Genomic DNA, 22735 nt, shown 5'->3' on the forward strand with positions numbered 1-22735 from the left:
TTCGGGGGAGATGGTTATGGAAACGATTATCACTATCCTATGACGGTTCTAGAATTAGGGTTTGCCTATAAATACAAACCCTAATCGTCGTTAGCAACATACCACGTTACGTAGCCATCTTCTACCACACATCCTACGTAACTTACATCCTCTATCATCTTCTAAAGGTTAACAGGTGAGTTCTTTATTAACTGGTACCTACAACCTTGCTTGGGGCCTTCTGATCGACGGACGTCATCGAAGGTGGACTTAATCACGTGGCCACCCCGCCGACATCATCATGTCGGCCAGGGTTATTCACGGTAGCCGGACCGGAGAGCCACGTTCTAAGATCCTTAAACCCCTCCTTTACGTTGAGCAAGCATGTTAACACCCCTCGGTTAAAATATGCATGATCAAGTGGTGCTTTCATTGAGAGTCGAATTAATTCAAGACTGTTTAATTGCTTTTTCTTTTAAGGTTTTGAATTGTATGACTCGTTATTTACAAAGTTTTTGAATTTTTTCTTTAACAGTATCATGACTTCCGAGGAATCATCGGAACATACCCAAACAGATGTTCAGAACGCACCGTCTGGTAGTCAACATACACCGGTTATGACTACGGAGGCCGCTATTCAGGCGGGATACACGATATACCCTCCACCTATATCCGGCGAACCCTTTCAGAGGTACAAGCCGATATATTCAGACGGGGTCACACCGCCAAGAGCAAACTCACCAGTCACAACCACGCGGCTGGACTTTTCGACAGTGGATCCAAGGGTCATCTTTGCAGGCGTTGGCGGTGGAACAACGGGGCCGCATGTGGTTTGCTGCGGCCAGGTACCTATTTACAGTACCACTGTTTCAATACCTCTGCATACGCAGAGCATTCAGCAGAATTCGTCATTTACACCGTTGCAACCTTGGCAACCACCGCGCCCAGTTTCACAATTTTTAACTCCTGCGGATGCGCAGGCGTTACTTAATAGTTGGGGATTTGGGGTCATCCCAGATGCGAACTCTCATTGGGCGCCGATAACAGCGCAGCAGCAAAGCACAGCGCATACAGTTGGGCTTTTAAGTGTGTATCCTCAAGTTTCGCAGATATCTGCGCCACAGGTTTCGCTTCCTTTACAGCCACCTGTGTACTCTGCGTCTTCAAGTTATCCCTCTTTTCCAACGCAGCAGCCTTGGTCATATCCGCAGACGCAGGGTCAACCTTGGCAAAATGTTCAAGGGCAGGCAAATCTTGCAAGTCAATTCATGCAGGCCGCACCTCCCGATATGGTTCACTTATTTTCACAACCTGACTTTGTTCAGGACATGATGAAGCGTTTCTTTGCAAATTTGAAAGGGGATCCTGTTAAACCACCCTTCGAGCTACCGACTACCTTTGACAAGTTTCCTCCGCATATATCCGCCTACCCGTTTCCATCAGCACCAAAGATACCTAGCACGTTGGGTACTTACAATGGCCTGACCGATCCAGATGATTTTTTACAGCGCTTCGAAGGCGCAATGCGCACTCAAGGCTGGGTGGATCCGGTTGCGTGTCAGATATTTCCTATGACACTACAGGGTATTGCTCGTGAGTGGTTTAATAAGTTGCCGGCGGGTAGTATTGCCGGGTTTATGGATCTGCGGACAAAGTTTTTACTGCAATATCAGAATCAGAGACCACGCAAGCGCACTCACATTGAATGCCATGACATCGTGCAGAAGTCCAAGGAATCTTTGGGCGAATTTCTCACAAGGTATACTAATGAGTGCCTGCGTATACCAAATCTCAAACCAGAGCAACAGATTTCCGGACTCATACATGGTATAAACTCAGAACGTCATCCAACACTGGTAAGGCGTCTGCGCCATACAGTCCCAACAACTTATGCTGATGCGCTTAATGAATGCCACGATTATATGCGGAGTGGCGAAGATAATGACATTCCAACAGCTAGCACACGCAACGAGAGGAAGGACGATGATGATCGTTCGCGCGATCAAAATCGTGGTAACAACTCTCGCGGAAGGTATCCTAGCGGTGGTCCTATCAGGAATGATAAAGGGAAATCAAGTGGCAATTATCGAAACAATAATCAGCGCGGCATCAACAATCAGAACTATGCGCTTCTTAAAAGCTTATCCAAAACGCCCAAAGAAATTTTGGCGACGGAGCCAGTATGCGCGACCTTCGCGGTCCCAACTCCGCTTACAGAATTTGGTAAGCGGGATAAGACAAAGTATTGTGAATTTCACGATGATTACGGGCACGATACGAATAAGTGTAAAAACTTGATGGAACGGGTACTGGAGGCGCTCCGTGCGGGTAAGTTGGATCACCTCAAACCGCCAAAGAAAGATAAAGGGAAAGCCGCAGAAGAGGGGTCAAAAACTAAAACCTTCGCGTGGCAGAAAGTGGATAAGGCCAAAAATGCTGATTTAACCATTAACATGGTTGACGCAGAGAAATTAGGTCAGCGAAGAAAGTATAACGATCATCAGGATTGGGAACTTCTTCCAATCACTTTCCCTCCTGTGATGTCAATTGACAGGGTGAATGAACCTATCATTATCAAGTGCCGCATTCCTTCTTGCGGGGTGCAGGTCAAGCGCATGCATGTCGACACTGGGAGCGGCGTTGACATTATGTACGAGCATTGCTATCAATTTCTTCCCGCACACGTGAAGGCGCAGCTACGTCCGTCTGATATCACGCTGTCTGGTTTTTCCGGAGAAAGCTCATGGCCAGTGGGACGGATAGAGTTATTAATAGAGCTCGAAGATGACAAGAATCCGCAGTTAATAAGGAACGAATTAGTTGACTTTTATGTGGTTCGCTCGACTTCGCGATATAATGCGCTACTGGGAAGAAATTTCATACGGCGTTTTAACATCATACCTTCGGTAGTGCACGGTTTGATTAAGTTTCCTACTAAGGGAGGAGTTGCCACAATGGCGTCACATCAAAAGATTGAGATATGTGCGTCAGTTGTGCAAATTAACATCCCTAGCGTCGGGGAGCAGATTGCAAGCAGTGCGGTCATTGCTAATCGCTTGCATCCAGATAAGGGTATAAAGTTTATCAGCTGAAACCAAGGCTAAGTTACATGGTATATTGTCCGCAAACGCAGATGTTTTCGCATGGCGCGAATCAGATATGACAGGTGTCCCACGGGACATTGCGGAACATAAATTGAATGTTAATCCATCGCTCACACCTGTTAGACAAAAAAAGCGACATATGGCTTTAGACCGCAGTGATTGGCTATGCGCAGAAGTAGACAACCTTGTCAAAGCAAACATTCTACGTGAAGTGCGTTATCAAACATGGGTTGCCAATCCGGTGTTGGTGAAAAAGGCTGATGGTAACTGGCGAATGTGCGTTGATTTTAAAGACATTAACAAAGCATGTCCTAAAGACAATTACCCTCTCCCGGAGATAGACTGGAAGGTTGAATCTTTGTCTGGATTCAGATATAAGTGCTTTCTGGACGCATACAAAGGTTATCACCAGATTCTAATGGCTGCGGAAGACGAAGACAAGACTGCTTTTCATACGCCGCAGGGTATTTATTGTTACACAAAGATGCCTTTCGGCTTGAAGAACGCGGGCGCGACCTATCAGCGTGTAATTGACGCAGCATTCAAGCCTCAAATTGGCAGAAATCTTGAAGCGTATGTCGATGACTTGGTAATCAAAAGCAACACCGAAGAAGACATGCTCGCAGACATCCTAGAAACGTTTGCGTCTCTGCGAAGGATCAACATGAAGCTTAATCCGCTTAAATGTAGCTTTGGAGAGGAGGAAGGCAAGTTTCTAGGTCATGTGGTGACAGCGCGGGGTATCAAGGCTAATCCCAAAAAGATTGAAGCTATTGATAATTTACCATCTCCGAAAACAAAGAAAGATGTGCAGAGTCTCACTGGGAAGCTCGCAGCAATCACGCGGTTTTTGTCAAAAGCCGCAGAGCGTCAGCTACCATTCTTTAGCACTTTGAAAAACTGTTTGAAGAAAAAGGATTTTGTCTGGACTCAGGAAGCAGAATCAGCCTTTCAGGAGATGAAAAAGGTGCTTGCAGAGTTACCAACACTTACTGCGCCAGTCCCTGGGGAGACGTTAACGCTGTACCTTGCGGCATCAAAGGAAGCAATCAGTTCAGTTCTCATCGCAGACCGCGAAAAGGTAACTTATCAATTTACTTGCATTATTTATTTCGCAGAACTTTAACGCTGAGGTTTTCTCAGACACAAATGCCGGTCTACTTCGTAAGCAAGACGCTGACATCAAGCGAAGTAAACTACTCGCCAATAGAGAAGTTAGTATATGCGCTTGTCCATACAGCGCGGCGTTTACGCCGATACTTTCAAGCACATCCGATTGTGGTTTTAACTGATCAGCCAATCAAACAGGTTGGTACATGATTACTTTGCGGCAATGATCGGGGTTACCGCATTGACTAACATAATCATTTTATTTCATTCAGGTACTGTACAAGCCCGAGATTTCTGGCCGAATGGCCAAGTGGGCAGTCGAATTGGGAGAACATGAAATAAACTTTTCTTCACGCAGTGCGGTTAAGGGTCAAATACTTGCTGACTACCTAGCAGAAATACCTGCGGATGTCGAAGCGTCAGCAGAACATCAAGATCCGCCCGCACCTGTTCTATCACCATGGGAATTATACACCGATGGTGCGTGTAGCGCATCTGGCGCAGGCGCAGGTGTAATTTTGACAGGTCCAGGCGGTGAGGAACATACGTACGCACTGCGGTTTAATTTTGCTGTCACAAACAATGAAGCAGAGTATGAGGCTCTGCTAGCAGGTATGCGCATCGCGCATAAGCTAAATGTTAAAATCTTGCACGCTTACGTGGATTCAAAGCTAGTATGCAATCAAGTCTGCGGAGACTTCGAAGCGCACGACATTGCTATGCAGCAATATTTATCGCTTGTTCATAATCTCGCTGACCAGTTCGAGGCTTTTCAAATCTCGCACGTAATGCGGGGGCAAAATAAGAAGGCGGATGCGCTAAGCAAACTAGCTGCCTTGGCTTTTGATCATATGGGTAAGAAAATTCTAATAGAGGAGCTCAACGCAAAATCTATTGTCATGATGCCTCTAGTGGCACCGGTTGAGGAATCAAGCCCAACGTGGATGACGCCCATCATCGCTTTTTTACGGGACGGCACTTCACCCGCGGACTCCTCTGATGCGAAGAAAGTCCGCACAAAGGCACCGCTTTATGCCCTCGAGGGTGACGTCTTGTATCGAAGAAACTATTTGGGACCGCATTTAAGGTGCGTAGGTCCGAAAGAGGCAGAGGAAGTTATACGCGAGGTGCATGAGGGTGCATGCGCCCTTCATTCGGGACACAGGTCCATTGTGTCAAAAATCATGCGGTTAGGTTATTATTGGCCTACTATGTACGCAGACACCGCGCGTATTGTCAAGCAATGCGAATCATGCCAAATACATGCACCTATCAGCAGGGCACCTGCGCATCCAATGATACCGGTCTCCTCACCATGGCCATTCTGCAAATGGGCGATCGACATAGTCGGACCATTCCCCAAAGGCCAAGGTAATATTGCCATTCATTTGCTAAATATGCTACTTACGTCATTATCTTACGCATACTCTGCACACGCAGGAAATGTCAAATTCTTAATTGTTGCAATCGATTACTTCACGAAGTGGGTCGAAGCGAAACCGCTGGCAACAATTTCAGGGAAAAGAGTGCGGAATTTTGTATGGGAAGACATTGTCTGTCGATTCGGCATACCCAATGAAATTGTTAGTGATAACGGTACACAATTTGCCGGTGATCCTTTTCGCAGTTGGTGTGCGGAGCTTAATATTAAGCAAACTTTTACTTCAGTTGCGCATCCGCAGGCGAATGGCCAGTGCGAAGTTACCAACCGAGATATAGTTGCTGGAATCAAGGCAAGGTTGGGTCATGACCGCGTTGGTTGGGTGGATGAGCTTCCAAAGGTTTTATGGGCGCATAGAACCACACCCAAAGCAAGCACTGGTGAGACTCCGTTTAGTTTGGTTTATGGGTCAGAAGCTGTTGTACCCGCAGAGATTGGGGTACCAACGTTCCGCATACAAAACTTTGATGAGCAAAATAACTCTGAAGCTCTGCGGGAAAATCTTAATCTGCTTGAAGAACGCAGACTCTCTGCGGCTGTTAACGAAGCAAATAACAAGCATAAAATCGCAAAGTATTACAATCAGCGTGTGCGTTCACGCACTTATAAGTGCGGTGATTTGGTTTGGCACCAGAACGATGCAAGTCATGCGGAAGATACTGGGAAACTGGGACCTCGTTGGGAGGGCCCATACAGGGTAGCAAAAGCAAGCAACACCGGGGCATACCATCTAGAGACATTAGATGGCAAACCTGTGAAACGCACTTGGCATGCGACGTTATTGAAAAAATGTTACATGTAGCTAGATGGACTTGATCACTCCAATTTGTTTAGCACATTATTTTATTTTTCATCCTTTCGGATATGTCGCAGTTGTAATCATAATTAATGCCAAATAAAAATAATTACATGCGCATACTTTTGTTGTCCATTTATATTTTTTGTATGCGATTCCTGCCTACTTAAGGGGTGTCCTCTAGCCCCCGTGCGGCAGAAGCCTGTTTGGTTACAAGGCTAGACAATAACGACAGGCGAAGGGAATTGGTTTTCCCCTAGCCAAGCGCCACGCAGACTAGATGGCTGCAAAGTCGACTTTAAATATACAAGCATTGGTTTGCTTGTGCGTAATCGCTCTCGCATTGGTTTGCTTGAGGAACTCCTAAGCATAAAAACATTGGTTTGTTTTTAGTTGCGTTTGCTTACCATACAACTAATAGTGCACCTCTAGTACATGACAAAGCAATAGCGCAGTAGCTTTTGAGTCTAAATTGTTAAAGGTAAGTTAAAATATTGGTTTATTTTACGCAGTACCATCCGCATACGCATAAGTTGTGGTTAACTATGCGCATGCGGTTCATAATTTGTTTTGATTCGCGATATATAAACAAGGATATCACGCATGCATAACAGACAAACATATATACGCATCCAAATAAATTATTACATAAGTAATTGTTTCAAATGCCTGCCCAACATGGGACTTAGGGCTCCAAAATACATTTACAATTACCTGCCTAAGATTAGGGCTTACGGCACAAACTACTCTAGTAATCCTCCTTCAAAAACCCATCAAGCGGCATCGTCGGGTCAGCCGCAAACGCATTGATCAAAGGGATAGGGATGGACTTGATTGCCTCTTCCGCCTCCAGCAGCGCCGCGGCCGTTCCCTCCTTTAATTTCTTTTGGACAATGTCGGGGAACGGTGGAGTTAGGCCGCTTGCCTGGATCACTTCCCGCACAGCCTTGTTCACCTCATGGTCCTTGACCGCATCGACATAGGCATTAAACCGGTCGGACACGGGCTCGGAGTCCATCACTTTCTGCGCAATTGCGGGGAGTGCGGTGCGCAGCTTTGTCATATCTGCCTCGGCCAGCTCGCGGTCGGTAACCGCATCGTCCCTCTCCCTCGTCACCTTTTCCAACTCCAGCCTCACTCGCTCAGTTTCCCCCTTTGCCTGATCAACCGCACCCACAAGCTCTTGATTCTTTTTTCTTTCTTGAATCAAGAGGGTCTTGGTTTCGGCCGCAGTCAATTCAACAGCCTTGCGGGCCTCCTCAGCAGCGTCCCTGTCCTTCTTGGCCTGATCTACACCCGCCTGCAGCAAACCCAACTCCACCTCTTTGCGCAGTGCAACATCGTATAGGATGGAGGATCGACGGGCTTGGTCCGCAAACATCCCAAAGAATACCAGCCCGTTCTGGACAAAGGCGTTGAGCGCCTGGTTAAACGGCAGCGCGGCCAGTTGCTCGCGGAACTCTGCAGGGAAGATTTGCTGCAAGAATGCAGATTGCTCCGCAGCATTTTCTGCGGAGGACTGGCAAAGTTGGCGGAGGTTGGCAACACGGAAGCTGCCTTGCGGAGGAGGTAATGTAGACTCAGACTCGACGGGGATCGCCTTGTCTTTGGATGTGGCAGTGGCCTGCAGCTCGAGGTTGACCTGCGGTGTTGTTGGCTGCGTCTCCTCCACATGCTCTGCAAAATACTCAGATTAGTAAGCAGCTTTTTCTACGCGGTATACATGCGAAAAAATAAACGCTCACCATTAATGGGGGGAGGTAGGTCTGCGGACCGCGGCTCGATGGCAACAAAATTGTCGTTGCGCATATCCTCCAGCTGCTTAGGAGTCTTCTTCTTCTTCTTCTGAGCCTCGGACGTCCCAGCCGCCTTGCGTTTATTGCCTGACTCCGCCGGCGATTCCTCCACATGTTCGCTAGCAGCTGCCTGCTCTAGCTGTTTGTCCACATCCTGCTTGCGGAAAGAGATCCCAGCAATCTCCTCCGCGGTAAGCACCTTCTTCATCCTCATCTCTGCAAACAATAAACGCCTGCGTTAGAAAATATACAAAAATTTATGTAAGTACGCGTTTATGCTATTCCTACCCTTTCCATCGGGGCCAACTATGGCCGGCCGCACATCCTCCCAAGGCCAATACGCGGAGATCTTCCCCAACCGCAGCATAACATTACCATACGAACGGTGCACCAGTTGTGCGTTGACGCACTGCTTCAACAACTTTTTCTCCTCGTCATCCAACGCCGGCATCTTGTTCACATCTTTTTCTACCTTCTCGCACCAAATAAGCGTCTGCGGGAAGCCAGTGCCTACTACGGTCTGGTCGACGAAGAAAAAAGTTTCTTTCCAACTTCCCGCATTCGATTTCGGGGTTTTTGTAAAATTTTGGCGTGCGAAGAAGGTGAACCAAGATTTATGGTGGTTGGCTAAGCGGAATAGGTGGCAAAAAACCTTCACCAATGGTACTGTGTTAAGTGCAACACACCACATCTCGAATAGAACAATTTTGCCTATCGCATACGGGTGCAATTGCCCTAGCCCTACTTTGAAATGATCTAGTACGCCTAAAAAGAAGTCGGTGGGTGGAACCCTAAAATTACCATGCTTAAAAGCATGTTCGTAGATCGCCACCTTATTCTCTGGTGGCTGATGGGCTCGCTGGCTAGGCAGTGGTGGTACCGGATTGTAACCCGCAAGAGGGGGGTATTGCTTAACTAAGTGGTCGATGTTTTTCTGGCCTATGTTGGACTCTACAATCTCTACGAAAGTTTCATTAGCTTTGGTCATTTTTAGATGAATGGAGAACGACTGACCTTTAAATGACGATCGGAATATGACGGAGTTGATCGGAATTGATAGGATTTGAAGGCGAGAGCGTATTTGGGAAGCTTGACACCCGAAAAGTGAAAATGTGTGTGATTTGGGGCTATTTATAGGCAAGATTGGGGGAGCGTGGGTTGGAATGGTGTTATCGTGGCCATACACGTGTAATGCAATCGACGGGTAGCATTTGCTGATCGCGCGTGGTGTCAGTTAAGAATGATTACAAACACGCGCGTGGTTCGCACGCGCCTGCGGCATTGTTACTTTATGTCTTGTCAGCCGAATGGGCTTCTGCGATTGTGACAGGCATCGAGGCGCACGCGAGGACATTAAATGCTCGTCGTCCTTTTGTTTTCTCTTTTTCGCTTAATAGTTTGATATCATATGACTTGCGTCATATAACATCAAACTGGGGGGACTTAATGATACCGCAGCCCGCATGCGCATGTAACATACACACGGGCATGCGCTATGGTGCGTATGCGGGGTGCTCTCATGCGTCATGCGGCATGCGGATCCGTATCTGGTCCCTTTAAAGCGGTTGAGCAAATATCTTTTCCATAATTATATCCGTGATTCGGGGGAGATGGTTATGGAAACGATTATCACTATCCTATGACGGTTCTAGAATTAGGGTTTGCCTATAAATACAAACCCTAATCGTCGTTAGCAACATACCACGTTACGTAGCCATCTTCTACCACACATCCTACGTAACTTACATCCTCTATCATCTTCTAAAGGTTAACAGGTGAGTTCTTTATTAACTGGTACCTACAACCTTGCTTGGGGCCTTCTGATCGACGGACGTCATCGAAGGTGGACTTAATCACGTGGCCACCCCGCCGACATCATCATGTCGGCCAGGGTTATTCACGGTAGCCGGACCGGAGAGCCACGTTCTAAGATCCTTAAACCCCTCCTTTACGTTGAGCAAGCATGTTAACACCCCTCGGTTAAAATATGCATGATCAATATATATATATATATATATATATATATATATATATATATATATATATATATATACACATATATATATATATATATATATATATATATATATATATATATACATATATATATATATATATATATATATATATATATATATATATATATATATATATATATATAGGGGCAGGATCAATGGGGAAGTAACCAATCGGGGGGAAGCGGGGGGAAGCAAAATATTTTTGTTTTTTTGTTTTTTTTTTGAAATTTTTTTTTTCCGGCATCAAGATCACACAAAAATATGAACATTTAGAAGAGACACTTCGCCTATCGGCCGACCGGCTTTAAGCAACCTTCGCATTTCCTGCTGAGATCCCAAGTCTCGTGACGAATGTTATTATTTAGGCGGGAAAACGATCGACAAAACTAACATTCAAGATAATATTGTTCGTGAAGAATATGAACGTTTTTTTTTTTTTTCATGTTTTGTGAAGTAAAATTTAGCCCGATTTAGAGTTTAGGGTTTAGGGTTTAGGGTTTGGTGTTTTGGGTTTATTCCATAAACCCAAAACACCACACTCTAAACCCTAAACCCTAAACTCTAAACCGTTCGTGTTAAAAATTCAATCTAAATCCTAAATCTAAACCCTAAATCTAAACCCTAAACCCTAAATTTCTAAACCCTAATATCTAAACCCCAATAGCTAAAACATCAAAATACGCTCGAAAAACACGATAATTGTTATATATTACTTCTTCGAGCGTTTTCCCGCCAAAATAAAAACATTTATCACAAAGTGTCTCTACTAAATGTTCATATTTTCATCTCATCTATAATGTTCGTGAACAAAGTTTTTTCAAAAAACGAAAAAAAAAAAAAGTTTTTGCTCCCCCCGCTTTCCCCCGAATGGTTACTTCCCTCTTGATCCTACCACTATATATATATATATATATATATATATATATATATATATATATATATATATATATATATATATATATATATATATATATATATATATATATATATATATATATATAATAAAATAAAATGAGTTTAGTTGCCTCATCAGCAACATTTTGTTGTTCCTGGTATAATTTTTCGGGTTTCATTGCTATACCTGCTGTAATTTCTTCGAATTTCGCTGCTGTATTTACTTACTCTCGTGTCCAGTATGTAAGAGTTGGGACTCCCTGATGACCCCTCTATTTTCGTGGTTATAAGATTCTTGGCGTTTCGGGAAAAAAAAAAAAAAAAAAAGCAACCGTCATATAAAAATGTTAATCTTTATTTTTATTATTAGAATAAATTTGCACCAATTTATGGGACGAGTAATGGCAAAAGGAGTTGCATTATCAAAGATGTTTTATACTCCGCATAGTGAAGAAATAGAAGCAAACAAAATCGATCATCAATCATTCACCAATCATCAATAATGCTTAGGGTTGGGATGTGATCCGTATAAAATAAATTAATACAGATCTGAGAAAATTGGATTTTAATTTTTCAATGTCGTTCTACAAAACTGTCAGTTTGTCGGGTGATACATTGTTTTGGAATGATGTTTGGCTTGATAACACTCCTCTTTGCAAGAAATTTGAACGACTTTACAGGTTGGAAGTTAACAATTCGCTTTGGTTTCGGATCGCATTCAACAAAATGGTGCTTCTATCTCTTTCTCATGGAAGTAGACAAGACATCTGTTGGGGAGAACAAATGATGAATTAATTCTGCTGAAAAATTCGCTGCTCTCATACTCTTTCTCTCTGACTGATAGAGATACATGGTCGTGGTCACTTCACCCCAAAGGATTCTACACAATTGCTTCTTTTTCCAAGCTGTTGAGTGACAAAACTCTTCGACATGCCTTCATATCTCAGCAACTGCTCGTAACAATCTCTTGCCTCAAAAAATTGGTTTATTCATCTGGCGGGCCAAACTTGGTCGTTTACCTGTTAGGATGGAATTGAGCAAATGCGGTATTCTACTCGATTCCACCCTCTTCCCCATTTGCAATAGCGAAAACGAATTAGTGGAACACATTCTTATGGCTTGCCCTTTTGCAAAAGGCCTGTGGTCTCGGTTCCATCAATGGTGGAACATAAATTATCAGTACAACACGAACTACAATGACATGTTTCATGGCACGAAAAGGACCGGTAACTCATATCATCTTCGAAATCTTGGCAAGCAATCGAGTGGATAGTCGGATATACGCTTTAATAGAAATCTCAAAGTCTTCGAGAAGAAAAGTTAGTCTATCCCAATGGCGATAAATAAAATTCAAGTTCGAAGCTTCCAATGGATCAATAATCGCTCGAAAAAGCCGAAAATGATTTGAAATCAATGGCTTTTAAATCCAAGTGTATATGACGACCACAGATGACTCTCATAATTTTTTCCTTATCGTCTTAAAATTTTTAGAATTGCCGTGTTACTATAAATTGTCAAATTGTATCTCCTGGTTTGCATTTTCCTCCATGCAAACATTATGTACTCTATTAATCCTTATATAAAATTATCTTTGTTTTCAAAAAAAAATAAAAAAAAAAAATAAAAAAAAAAAAAATTAGTGATATACAATTAAAAATTAGTGATATAGAAGTCATCACCCATAAGGTTTCTATATAATTTAAAGTTAAAATTTCATTCGTAAATTTCAACTTTTGAAAATATTTTCTTAAAAAATGGAAGTTTGACCTCATAATGTATTTTAGCATACACACTCGTAAAAAATATCTCAATTACTATACTTCAGAATATTAATCACTCAGTGGCTCCTCTCTTTAAATCTATATTCGACTTATGTTCTTACAAAAAAAAAAATACATAACTTTAAAATTCTTGAACCATATAAGGTTCTCAGTAAGATTTAAAACCTGAATTAATGATGTAAGATCCGAATTGAATGAATGTATCAAAACTGAAGACCAGAATAGGCCCAACCCATTTGATAACAGACCAATTTAAGTCTTCCTTTTGATAACCTATAACCTATTATAACCTATAACTATTTGACCGTTGCAATATTTTATTTCATACAAAAAAAAGGTTCAAAAATGTAAACCCTTTCCCTCACTCCTACTTTTCTTTAACCCTAAAACTACTATATAAACAATTACAAAGTCAAATCGGTCTTCAGCTACACAAACAATCAAAAAATTGCAGATTTTGTAGTACCCATTTTCACATATTAGATCTACTTCCTTTCCTGTATTCAACAACAAATTTGCCCAAATTTACCCACTAGGGTTTGTATTTTTCTTGAAAAAATAGCTTGCTTTATTTTATTTTTTTTCAGAAATTTCATCTGTTCTTGAGCTTTTTTGTATGGGGTTTGTATAAATTGAAATGGATATGTTTTAAAGTTGAATAATTTCAGTTACATTCTAAAAAATGCCGGTTTCAACAAGGTCTCGGGTGAATGTTGTTCAAGAAAAAAATGAAATGAGGGATGATCAAGAACATACTAATTTGGGGAATCATCATCAGTTAAGGAACCCACATCATGGATTGAAAGAAAAGATGAAAGCTTTAACTCAATTGTATGAAAAGCAGAAACAATCATCAATTGCTATGCGAAACCCTTCTCCCAAACCCGATAAAAACCGATTTTCGACACACCCGAGTGTGGATCTCTTAAGCGGTGGTGGATCTTGCAAACAAGAATCAGAATATAAAAAGAAATCAAGAGTTGCAGAAGATCATGTAATGAAGGAGAATTCAGTGCCTGTTCCTACCATCACCAATACTTACGTAGTACCACGACCACCACCGCCACCAGCAGCGGCAGATGATGACGCCAAAGAGAATATCGCTGTGGCGGCTGGTGGTGGTAATGGTGAGAAGATTGTTGGGTTTAACTTTGCCCCAAGAAATGGGGCTGCTGCTAGAAAGTTGTCAATGGAGAACCCTAATGTGGGGACGGATACAACAGCAGCTACTGTGAAACTGGGAAATGTAAATAGTAGGATTCTTGTTTTTGTAAGATTGAGACCATTAAGTAAGAAAGAAAAAGAAGCTGCTTCAAGATCATGTGTACGGATTGTGAATCAAAAAGATGTTTACTTGACGGAATTCGCAAACGAGAATGATTATCTGAGGCTTAAGAGACTCCGTGGCCGCCATTTCACTTTTGACGCCTCATTCCCTGATTCATCTTCCCAACTCGAAGTTTATTCCACTTCGTAAGTATATTAAACTTCGTTTTATATAAGATTTTGATTTTTGGATAATAATATAATATGTTCGATTCATTTACTTGTGGTTTGGTCTATTTGAGTTGCATTTTATATTGAATGATTTACTAATCTGATAATTAGTGTTTTGGAATCATGCTTAACCCATTGATACAGTCATAAAAAGTAGTTAAAAGACAAATAAAGAATTTGACTGTTAAAATTGGCCTTACCCATTTTGACCCGTTACCCAAAGCCACCCATAATGGAAAGTGGGATGTGTAGTTGAACCGTTGTTTGAATTTGACAGAACATCGGAGCTTGTTGAAGCGGTTTTACAAGGAAGGAATGGTTCAGTTTTCTGCTATGGTGCTACAGGTGCTGGTAAGACATTTACGATGCTGGGCACGGTTGAAAATCCGGGTGTAATGGTTTTAGCCATAAAAGATCTTTTTTATAAGGTTAGACAAAGAAGCTGTGATGGCAACCATGAAGTTCGTCTATCGTATTTAGAGGTCTACAATGAAACTGTGAGAGATTTGCTTTCTCCTGGTCGTCCTCTGGTTCTTAGAGAAGATAAACAGGTTTAAATTCGGTTTAAACTAATTAATCATGTATATTCCATCGATAATATTTTTGAAAAAGATTATGCTGTTTTTGTTTGTTCGTCGTTTTAGTAATTGACGTTCGAGTTTTTTGCAGGGGATCGTGGCTGCAGGACTCACTCAATATCGTGCTTATTCGACTGATGAGGTAATTTTTCTATTGTCAATCTGACTTGAGTGTGTTTTGATGAGCATTTTGAAATGATTATTTATGTGATACTCAATAAGAGAAAGTTAAACATACAAACATTTAATAAAAGGATTTTGCTAACGAAAACCCTTAGCGCTTTAGGGCTGTCGTTAACGTGCAGAAATGACTTGTACATTTTGATAACCATCACTAAAAAGTCAATAGTAACCATCACTAAATGTACATTTTGCACGTTAATGACAGCCCTAAGCCCTTAGGGCCCTAAGGGTTGTCGTTAGCAAAAATTTTATCTGCATCTTAACGACAGCCCTTCGCGCTGTCGTTAGCAAAATCCTTAATTAATGAAATTAGCTTTAGTAAAACGTGTAACAAGAAATGGTGTTTATGTTTCCTTTAGCTACCTGAAATAGTTAGTTATTCACTAATCGTTCTATTCTTGTTTTTTTAGAATATGCAAATTTAGTTCTTCTATAAACTAACTGATAATATGATCAAAAGGGCATTCTTAGTTTCTTATTTATTGTTGAAGAAGTAAATTTCGAAATATGATTGCTTACTTTACAGCATTTATTATTAACGATGAAAAAGTTCAGTTAGAAAAGGTTCGTTATGCAATATTAGAAGACGGAGATTCCTTTTTCGTAGTGCAAAAATGATTATCTCATAATATCATTTCATCCGAACACTGAAAATAGTTTTCGCTACTTCAAGTCGTTTAACAGATAATCGGATTTAGATCATAATTCTAAACACTCGCGACTCGCTTATTTTAATCATTCCAGATCCTGAGTGTTTGTGAACTGTTTTATAGGTTATGGTGTTGCTTCAACAAGGAAACCGTAATAGGACTACAGAACCAACTCGGGCCAATGAAACATCTTCGCGCTCACATGCTATTCTTCAAGTACATTTGCTATATTTGACTTTTCTTTCAAAGTCAAACAAAACCAAAGATCATCTTAAAATTTTTCACAAATTTATAATTTCTGTACTTTTGTTTTACTTAATGATAACTATTAACGTTGTGTATCAGGTTACGGTTGAATATCGAGTGAAAGATGGATACAACAATGTGATAAAGAGAGTAGGAAAGTTGTCGTTGATTGACTTAGCAGGTTCAGAGCGAGCTCATGCAACCGATCAACGAACGCTCAGATCACTCGAGGGTGCCAACATAAATAAATCGCTACTTGCTCTTAGTAGTTGCATTAATGCTCTTGTTGAAGGTAAAAAACATGTTCCGTACAGGAACTCGAAACTCACACAACTGTTAAAAGACTCGTTGGGCGGTGCTTGTAATACCGTCATGATTGCTAATATTAGCCCAAGTAACCTCACGTTTGGCGAAACGCAAAATACCCTTCATTGGGCCGATAGAGCTAAAGAGATTCGTACTAAGGTAACTGAGGCAAATGAGGAGATATCGAAGGTAGTTAATTTGGAAACGGATCAAGCGAAGATGCTACTCGAGTTACAAAAAGAGAACCACGATTTACGAGCGCAGTTGGTTCGTCAGCAACAAAAGTTATTGATGGTTCAAGCACAATCTTTGGCAGCTGCATCACCAACCACCCCACCAATTTCGTGTGGACTAAAAGAACGAAAGACTAAATCTTTCTTACCCTCGAATTGTTTTACACCCGAATCGAAGAAAAAAAAGCAGGAAGAAACGGTTAACGAGCTTAGAAAAACTATAAAGATGCTTGAAGTAGCTATGGAGAAAATGAAGAAAGATTTTGGTTTGCAAATGAAGCAAAAAGATGATTTGATTCGTGAAATCTCGCGAAAGGGTAAAAATGGAGTTGTTATGAAGGGAAATACAATAAGACCGAAAGATATTGTAGCGGGTGAACTCAAGAGTCCAAGTGGTCGATTTACGTCACCTGCAGTTAGAGATAAAAAACGAAGCTTTTGGGATATAACAAGTGCTAATAGTCCATCTGTTGCTATATTGAATGGGAGGAAAACTAGAAGCCACGTGGCTGAAGAACCTGCAGCTGCTCCTTCAATGCTTCTTCAGGTATTTTGATCTTACGTATATAGAGGTCGCAGTTTCGACCCATCTAAATGGGTCTATCTGGTTATGTTATATATCTAGCAGGTCAAATTGGTCAAATGGGTCAATCTGTTTGTGGGTTGGTACAATTTTTTAACCATACTTAAAAGCATTTCGTTTCCCAAACCAATTCCTTTTTGCCAACCCCTAAATTAACATTTGAGGTTTAGTATTATGTGACTAATTCTGTGTTCACTTGGCTGTTATATGGTTCAATTTGCAATTTTCAGCCAGGATTTGCTCGTCAAAAATCCGAATTCATGAGGCAGTGAAAGAGATGGTAGTCGAACTAGAACGCCAATACAATCCAACTGTACAAGTTTTTTAGGTTGAGAGTTATCTCTGTCAATTAAGGTTTGTTAGATTGTTGAGCCATTGATGTTTAGTACCTTTTTTTCTTCATCAAGCTTGAAGATATCTGCAATCATATGTAGTATTGCCACTGTATCTATTAGATCTCTTTGTTTCTTTCTATTTCATGGGGTTTGCAGTTTTATAAAAATATATATTCACTATTGAGTCTGCAACAGCAGAGCAAACTGGTTGTTCACTTTTAGACCTTGAGTTAACTTGATAGTTTTTAGCGGTGACGTGGAGTCAAATTTTGCACCTATTGAAAGAGAAGGGAGAAACTGACTCTCTAACGTGACAATGTCAAATTTTGAAGGGTGTTATGGTGGGTATTAGATTTGGGTGAAAAAGGTTTTGGGGGTGATATAGTAAAATATGATTAGAAGTTGGGTGAAAAAATAAATAAATAAGTTGATATGAGGTGTCAAATTTAACGCCCCTCAAAATGTCAAATTTAACGGCCCTTAATGCTCTGTAAGCGTTAAGGGCATTAAATTTGTGCCACATGAGGAATAGGGGGTTAAAAGCGCATGGTCTTATGCTGGCTGGTGGTGGTTACCGATCTTCAAACAAGTTTTTTTAAGTTGGTTCATGTAGTTTCTGTTTCTTCAGTTGTGTCATAAAATAAACCTCAAAGTGGGTTAGTTTTTCCAATCATTTTATTATGATGTAATTTCTGATTTTGATGTAAATAAGGGTGTGTTTGATAAAATGGAATGGTACAGCGCTGAATGGTTCATAATCTGAATGATTCAAAGGTTCTGATCTAATGACCCGTCCTAATCCATCTGGACGAATACATTACATTTAGTTACATCGCGAGGTACTTGACCTCTATATGATACATTTTACAAACATTGCATTCGTTTTTAAAAGACAAACTTTCATTTCATCGAAAGTTGACGGCATGCATACCATTTCATAATATATCCAACTATAATTGACCTAATAATAATCTTGATGAACTCAACGACTCGAATGCAACGTCTTTTGAAATATGCCATGAATGACTCCAAGTAATATCTCTAAAATGAGCAAATGTACAGCGGAAGATTTCTTTCATATCTGAGAATAAACATGCTTTAAAGTGTCAACCAAAAGGTTGGTGAGTTCATTAGTGTATCATAATCATTCATTTTCATAATTTTAATAGACTACAAGATGTTCATTTCTCATAAATATACGTCCCATGCATAGAGACAAAAATCATTCATATGGATTGAACACCTGGTAACCGACATTAACAAGATGCATATAAGAATATCCCCTATCATTCCGGGAAATCCTTCGGACATGATAAAACAACATCGAAGTACTAAAGCATCCGCTACAACGGATGGGGTTCGTTAGGCTCAATAGATCTATCTTTAGGATTCGCGTCAATTAGTAGACTGGTTTACTAATTCTTAGGTTACCAAGTAAAAGGGGCATATTCGGCTTCGATCATTCAACCATATAATTTAGTTTCGATTACTTGTGTCTATTTCGTAAAACATTTATAAAAGCAACGAAATGTATTCTCAGTCCCAAAAATATATATTGCAAAAGCATTTAAAAAGGGAGCAAATGAAACTCACTCTAAATATTTTGTAATAAAAATATTCATACGACGATACTGAATAATGCAGGGTTGGCCTCGGATTCACGAACCTATATCATTCATATATGTATTAAAACATATTCTTATTAGTAATATAATTGTTATATTTATTACTTTATAAATTTCATTATTTATTTATATATTTTCATTTTCATACATAATAATTTTAATATAATTAAGTTGTGTATATTAAAGATATCTTTATATATATAACCTTCAATATTTATACTTACAATCTTATCCATACTTTTTAAACTTTTATTTTCCTAATTATAATTATTTTGTTAATAATAGTATAGATATTACTGATGATAATAAAAAATGATAGTTTTTAAGGATTACAAAAATATAATTTTAGTAAAAATAATATACATGATAATAACTTTAAGTAGTAACAATACCTATAATGAAAATTCATAATAATAATATAAATGATAATATTTATAATAATAATAATACGAGCAGTAATAATACAATAATAGTAGTACTAATAATAATACTATTAGTAATGATAATACTAGTAATGTTTAAGATTTTAACAACATTATATTTATTGATTTCTACATAGATAACAATAATAGTAATGACAATATTAACGAATAACATTACTTTTAATCGTAATCATGTTAATAATAATAATAATACATAAAAATGATAAGATTATGACGATAATAATTTTAGTAACAACATTAATAATGATAATAGTCATATTTGTAATGATAATTATGATAATAACAATAAATGATAACTACTACTTATTTTTTGTAATAATAATAATTTTAAATAATTTTACTAGTAACACTAACAATCGTTAATAATAACAATAACAATAACAATAACAATAATGATGCTAGTAATAATAATAATAATAATAATAATAATAATAATAATAATAATAATAATAATAATAATAATAATAATAATAAAATTAATAATAAAACGGTATACCCTTAAAAATCTTCTCTAAAAAGAAATGCCCATGACGGAACTCGAACCCGGAACCTCTCGCATACCCGCTAACACCAAAGACCGTTACTCCGTATTTGTTTTCCTGATTAAAACCGTATCCCAAAATGTTTAACCCATTTGTTTCTGTCTTCATCTCCTACCAGTCGACCAGCATGAGATCGACCCAGCTTCAAACTTAATTTCAATCTAAATTTATGAATTACGAATTGTAATTGAAACGTGTTCATCTGTTTTGGTGCTTTAATTAAATCAGAAGAATAAGAAATAAAAAAAAATAGAAGCAGGCCATGAAGAACTCGATTGAACTCTAAATCCAATTCAATATTATAGGAAGTTTTAGACACGAAAAGGTTGTTAAATCATCATTAAAAAACTTTCTAAAACTTCAATTTTAACTGGAAACATCAATTTGATTACGAATTTCTTCGTAAACAAATCCTTTGACTTTTGACTTTTAAGGTTTGACTCAAAGAATTCGAACTAGTTATAACGAATTGAATCCTGAAATTTTGTAGAAAGATTGAGTAAACGAATTCTAACAAAACCACATTTACATTTTTTGGAATTTATCTCAAAATCGAGCCTTTTAAATTCTTGTACAACGAACAGAGCAGTTTAGCTGCTCTTCCCTTTTTTTATTTAATTTCGACAAATTGAAGTGGATACTGATATGTGTGATCTGTAATTGATAAAGTGACATTATTTAGCCTCCTTTGCAACTGGATTCGATTAGGTATATAGTTAATTGAGTAGTTGGTATTGATCGACAGCTTATTTACCATCAGGTACAGAAAATTTAATAATAAAAAAGATAAAAGGGGAATTGATTGGTAATAGATTGGTACGAACAAGAGGGATGGTTAACAACTTGAAGACATAAACGAATTTCTCTATAGTTTCGATTGAAATAGCTAACAGACTCTTGGATTCTTATGATTTTGATTACGTATTAGTTTATTTATTTATATAAATGATCGTGATTATATAAACTAATATCTGAATCTTATAAGTCTGTATTTCGTGTAAGTATATGTATATATATATATATATATATATATATATATATATATATATATATATATATATGTATATATATATATATATATATATATATGTATATATATTAAACTCTTTAACTTTTGATATTTAACAAATATAAATATTAATAAAGTAATTAGTAATATTAATTGATAAATAATATTATTACTTAGAAATAATTGATGATTTTAAGTAATTTGATTACTAATAATAATATTAAAAATGATAATACAATCTTATTAGTTATAATAATGTTAATACTATTAATGATAAATATAATATAATAACTTATGCATATCAAATTATATATATATATATATATATATATATATATATATATATATATATATATATATATATATATATATATATATATATATATATATATATATATATATATATATATATATATATATATCTTTAGTATTTAAAATAATAATTTTAACTATACAAGTTTTAATATCTATAAAGTACTGATAATAATATTAATAAAACAATTATTTTCAATCTTGCACTTAAAGGTAATAAAATTATATAATGTATGTTATATCACAATGAGTATTATATTGATAATTCGTAATAACAAAAAAATTTAAAAGAAAATTTATTACTAGTTATATTAATAATGTTATTAACAATGATAATAATATTAATAATAATGTAACAACTCAAATGTATAAATTTTCATATAACATAATTAATAATGCTGACATAAATATTAATATTAATATTTATAATAATAATGAAAGTATTAATATAATATAATAACTATATTTTAATTTATATTATATATTATTAATTATGTAATATAATCATATATATAAGGGGGATGATTCTCACACACTGTTTTTTGATCCTCACACACCAATTTACTTGAACTCCTCCCTAATAATAGGGTAAAAGGGTGTGTGAGGATCAAAAAACAGTGTGCGAGAATCATCCCCCTATATATAATATGATAACCTTTATTGAATATTTATTATTTATGAATTATATATACTTATTACAATGTACATGTAATAATAATTAGTCTTAGCAATCATATATATTTATATATAGATTCATTTTAAATTTACACTTAATTATTTTGTATCCTATTTTACATATTTAATTTTTAATGCTAACTTATATTTTATAATTTCAATTTAATATACATATACTTACCTTAATATATATATATATATATATATATATATATATATATATATATATATATATATATATATATATATATATAGTTACAAACAATTGTTCGTGAATCATCGGGAATGGTAAAAGGGCAAATGCATTCATGAATACTGTTCCAACGTTTTCGAGACTCAGCATTACTGACTTTGCTTATCTTGTTAGAAATATATAAAGGTTAAGTTTAAATTTGGTCGAAAATTTCCGGGTCGTCACAGTACCTACCCGTTAAAGAAATTTCGTCCCGAAATTTGAGTGAGGTCATCATGGCTAACAATAAAAATGTTTTCATGACGAATATGAGTTGATAAATAGAGTTTATCATTATTGATAAATATAAATAAAACGATTCGATTATGTGAAGCGTACGAGTGAAGTTGTCACAAAAGATTGAGAT

At 37.9% G+C, this 22735-nt stretch overlaps 3 protein-coding genes across 3 annotated transcripts; 2 read left to right on the forward strand and 1 right to left on the reverse strand.

Moving 5' to 3' along the window:
- The first annotated feature begins 3589 nt into the window (after nucleotides 1-3589).
- LOC139840563 (uncharacterized) lies at nucleotides 3590-8008 on the forward strand. Its single transcript, XM_071830826.1, has 3 exons — nucleotides 3590-4391; nucleotides 4466-5048; nucleotides 7869-8008. The coding sequence occupies exons 1-3, from the start codon at nucleotides 4233-4235 to the stop codon at nucleotides 8006-8008; spliced, it is 882 nt and encodes a 293-aa protein (XP_071686927.1). The 5' UTR covers nucleotides 3590-4232.
- A 2-nt stretch (nucleotides 8009-8010) lies between these two features.
- Nucleotides 8011-8677, reverse strand: LOC139840564 (uncharacterized). Its single transcript, XM_071830827.1, has 3 exons — nucleotides 8515-8677; nucleotides 8154-8442; nucleotides 8011-8107 (listed from the first exon to the last, which is right to left on the reverse strand). The coding sequence occupies exons 1-3, from the start codon at nucleotides 8675-8677 to the stop codon at nucleotides 8011-8013; spliced, it is 549 nt and encodes a 182-aa protein (XP_071686928.1).
- Nucleotides 8678-13601: 4924 nt separating this feature from the next.
- LOC139845429 (kinesin-like protein KIN-8A) lies at nucleotides 13602-17491 on the forward strand. The gene is made up of 6 exons (XM_071835688.1): nucleotides 13602-14392; nucleotides 14694-14967; nucleotides 15086-15136; nucleotides 15951-16043; nucleotides 16173-17159; nucleotides 17426-17491. The coding sequence occupies exons 1-6, from the start codon at nucleotides 13602-13604 to the stop codon at nucleotides 17465-17467; spliced, it is 2238 nt and encodes a 745-aa protein (XP_071691789.1). The 3' UTR covers nucleotides 17468-17491.
- The last annotated feature ends 5244 nt before the right edge of the window (nucleotides 17492-22735 follow it).

The sequence above is a fragment of the Rutidosis leptorrhynchoides genome, chromosome 4 (genome assembly GCF_046630445.1).
Source record: "Rutidosis leptorrhynchoides isolate AG116_Rl617_1_P2 chromosome 4, CSIRO_AGI_Rlap_v1, whole genome shotgun sequence".
Taxonomy (NCBI): Eukaryota; Viridiplantae; Streptophyta; class Magnoliopsida; order Asterales; family Asteraceae; genus Rutidosis; species Rutidosis leptorrhynchoides.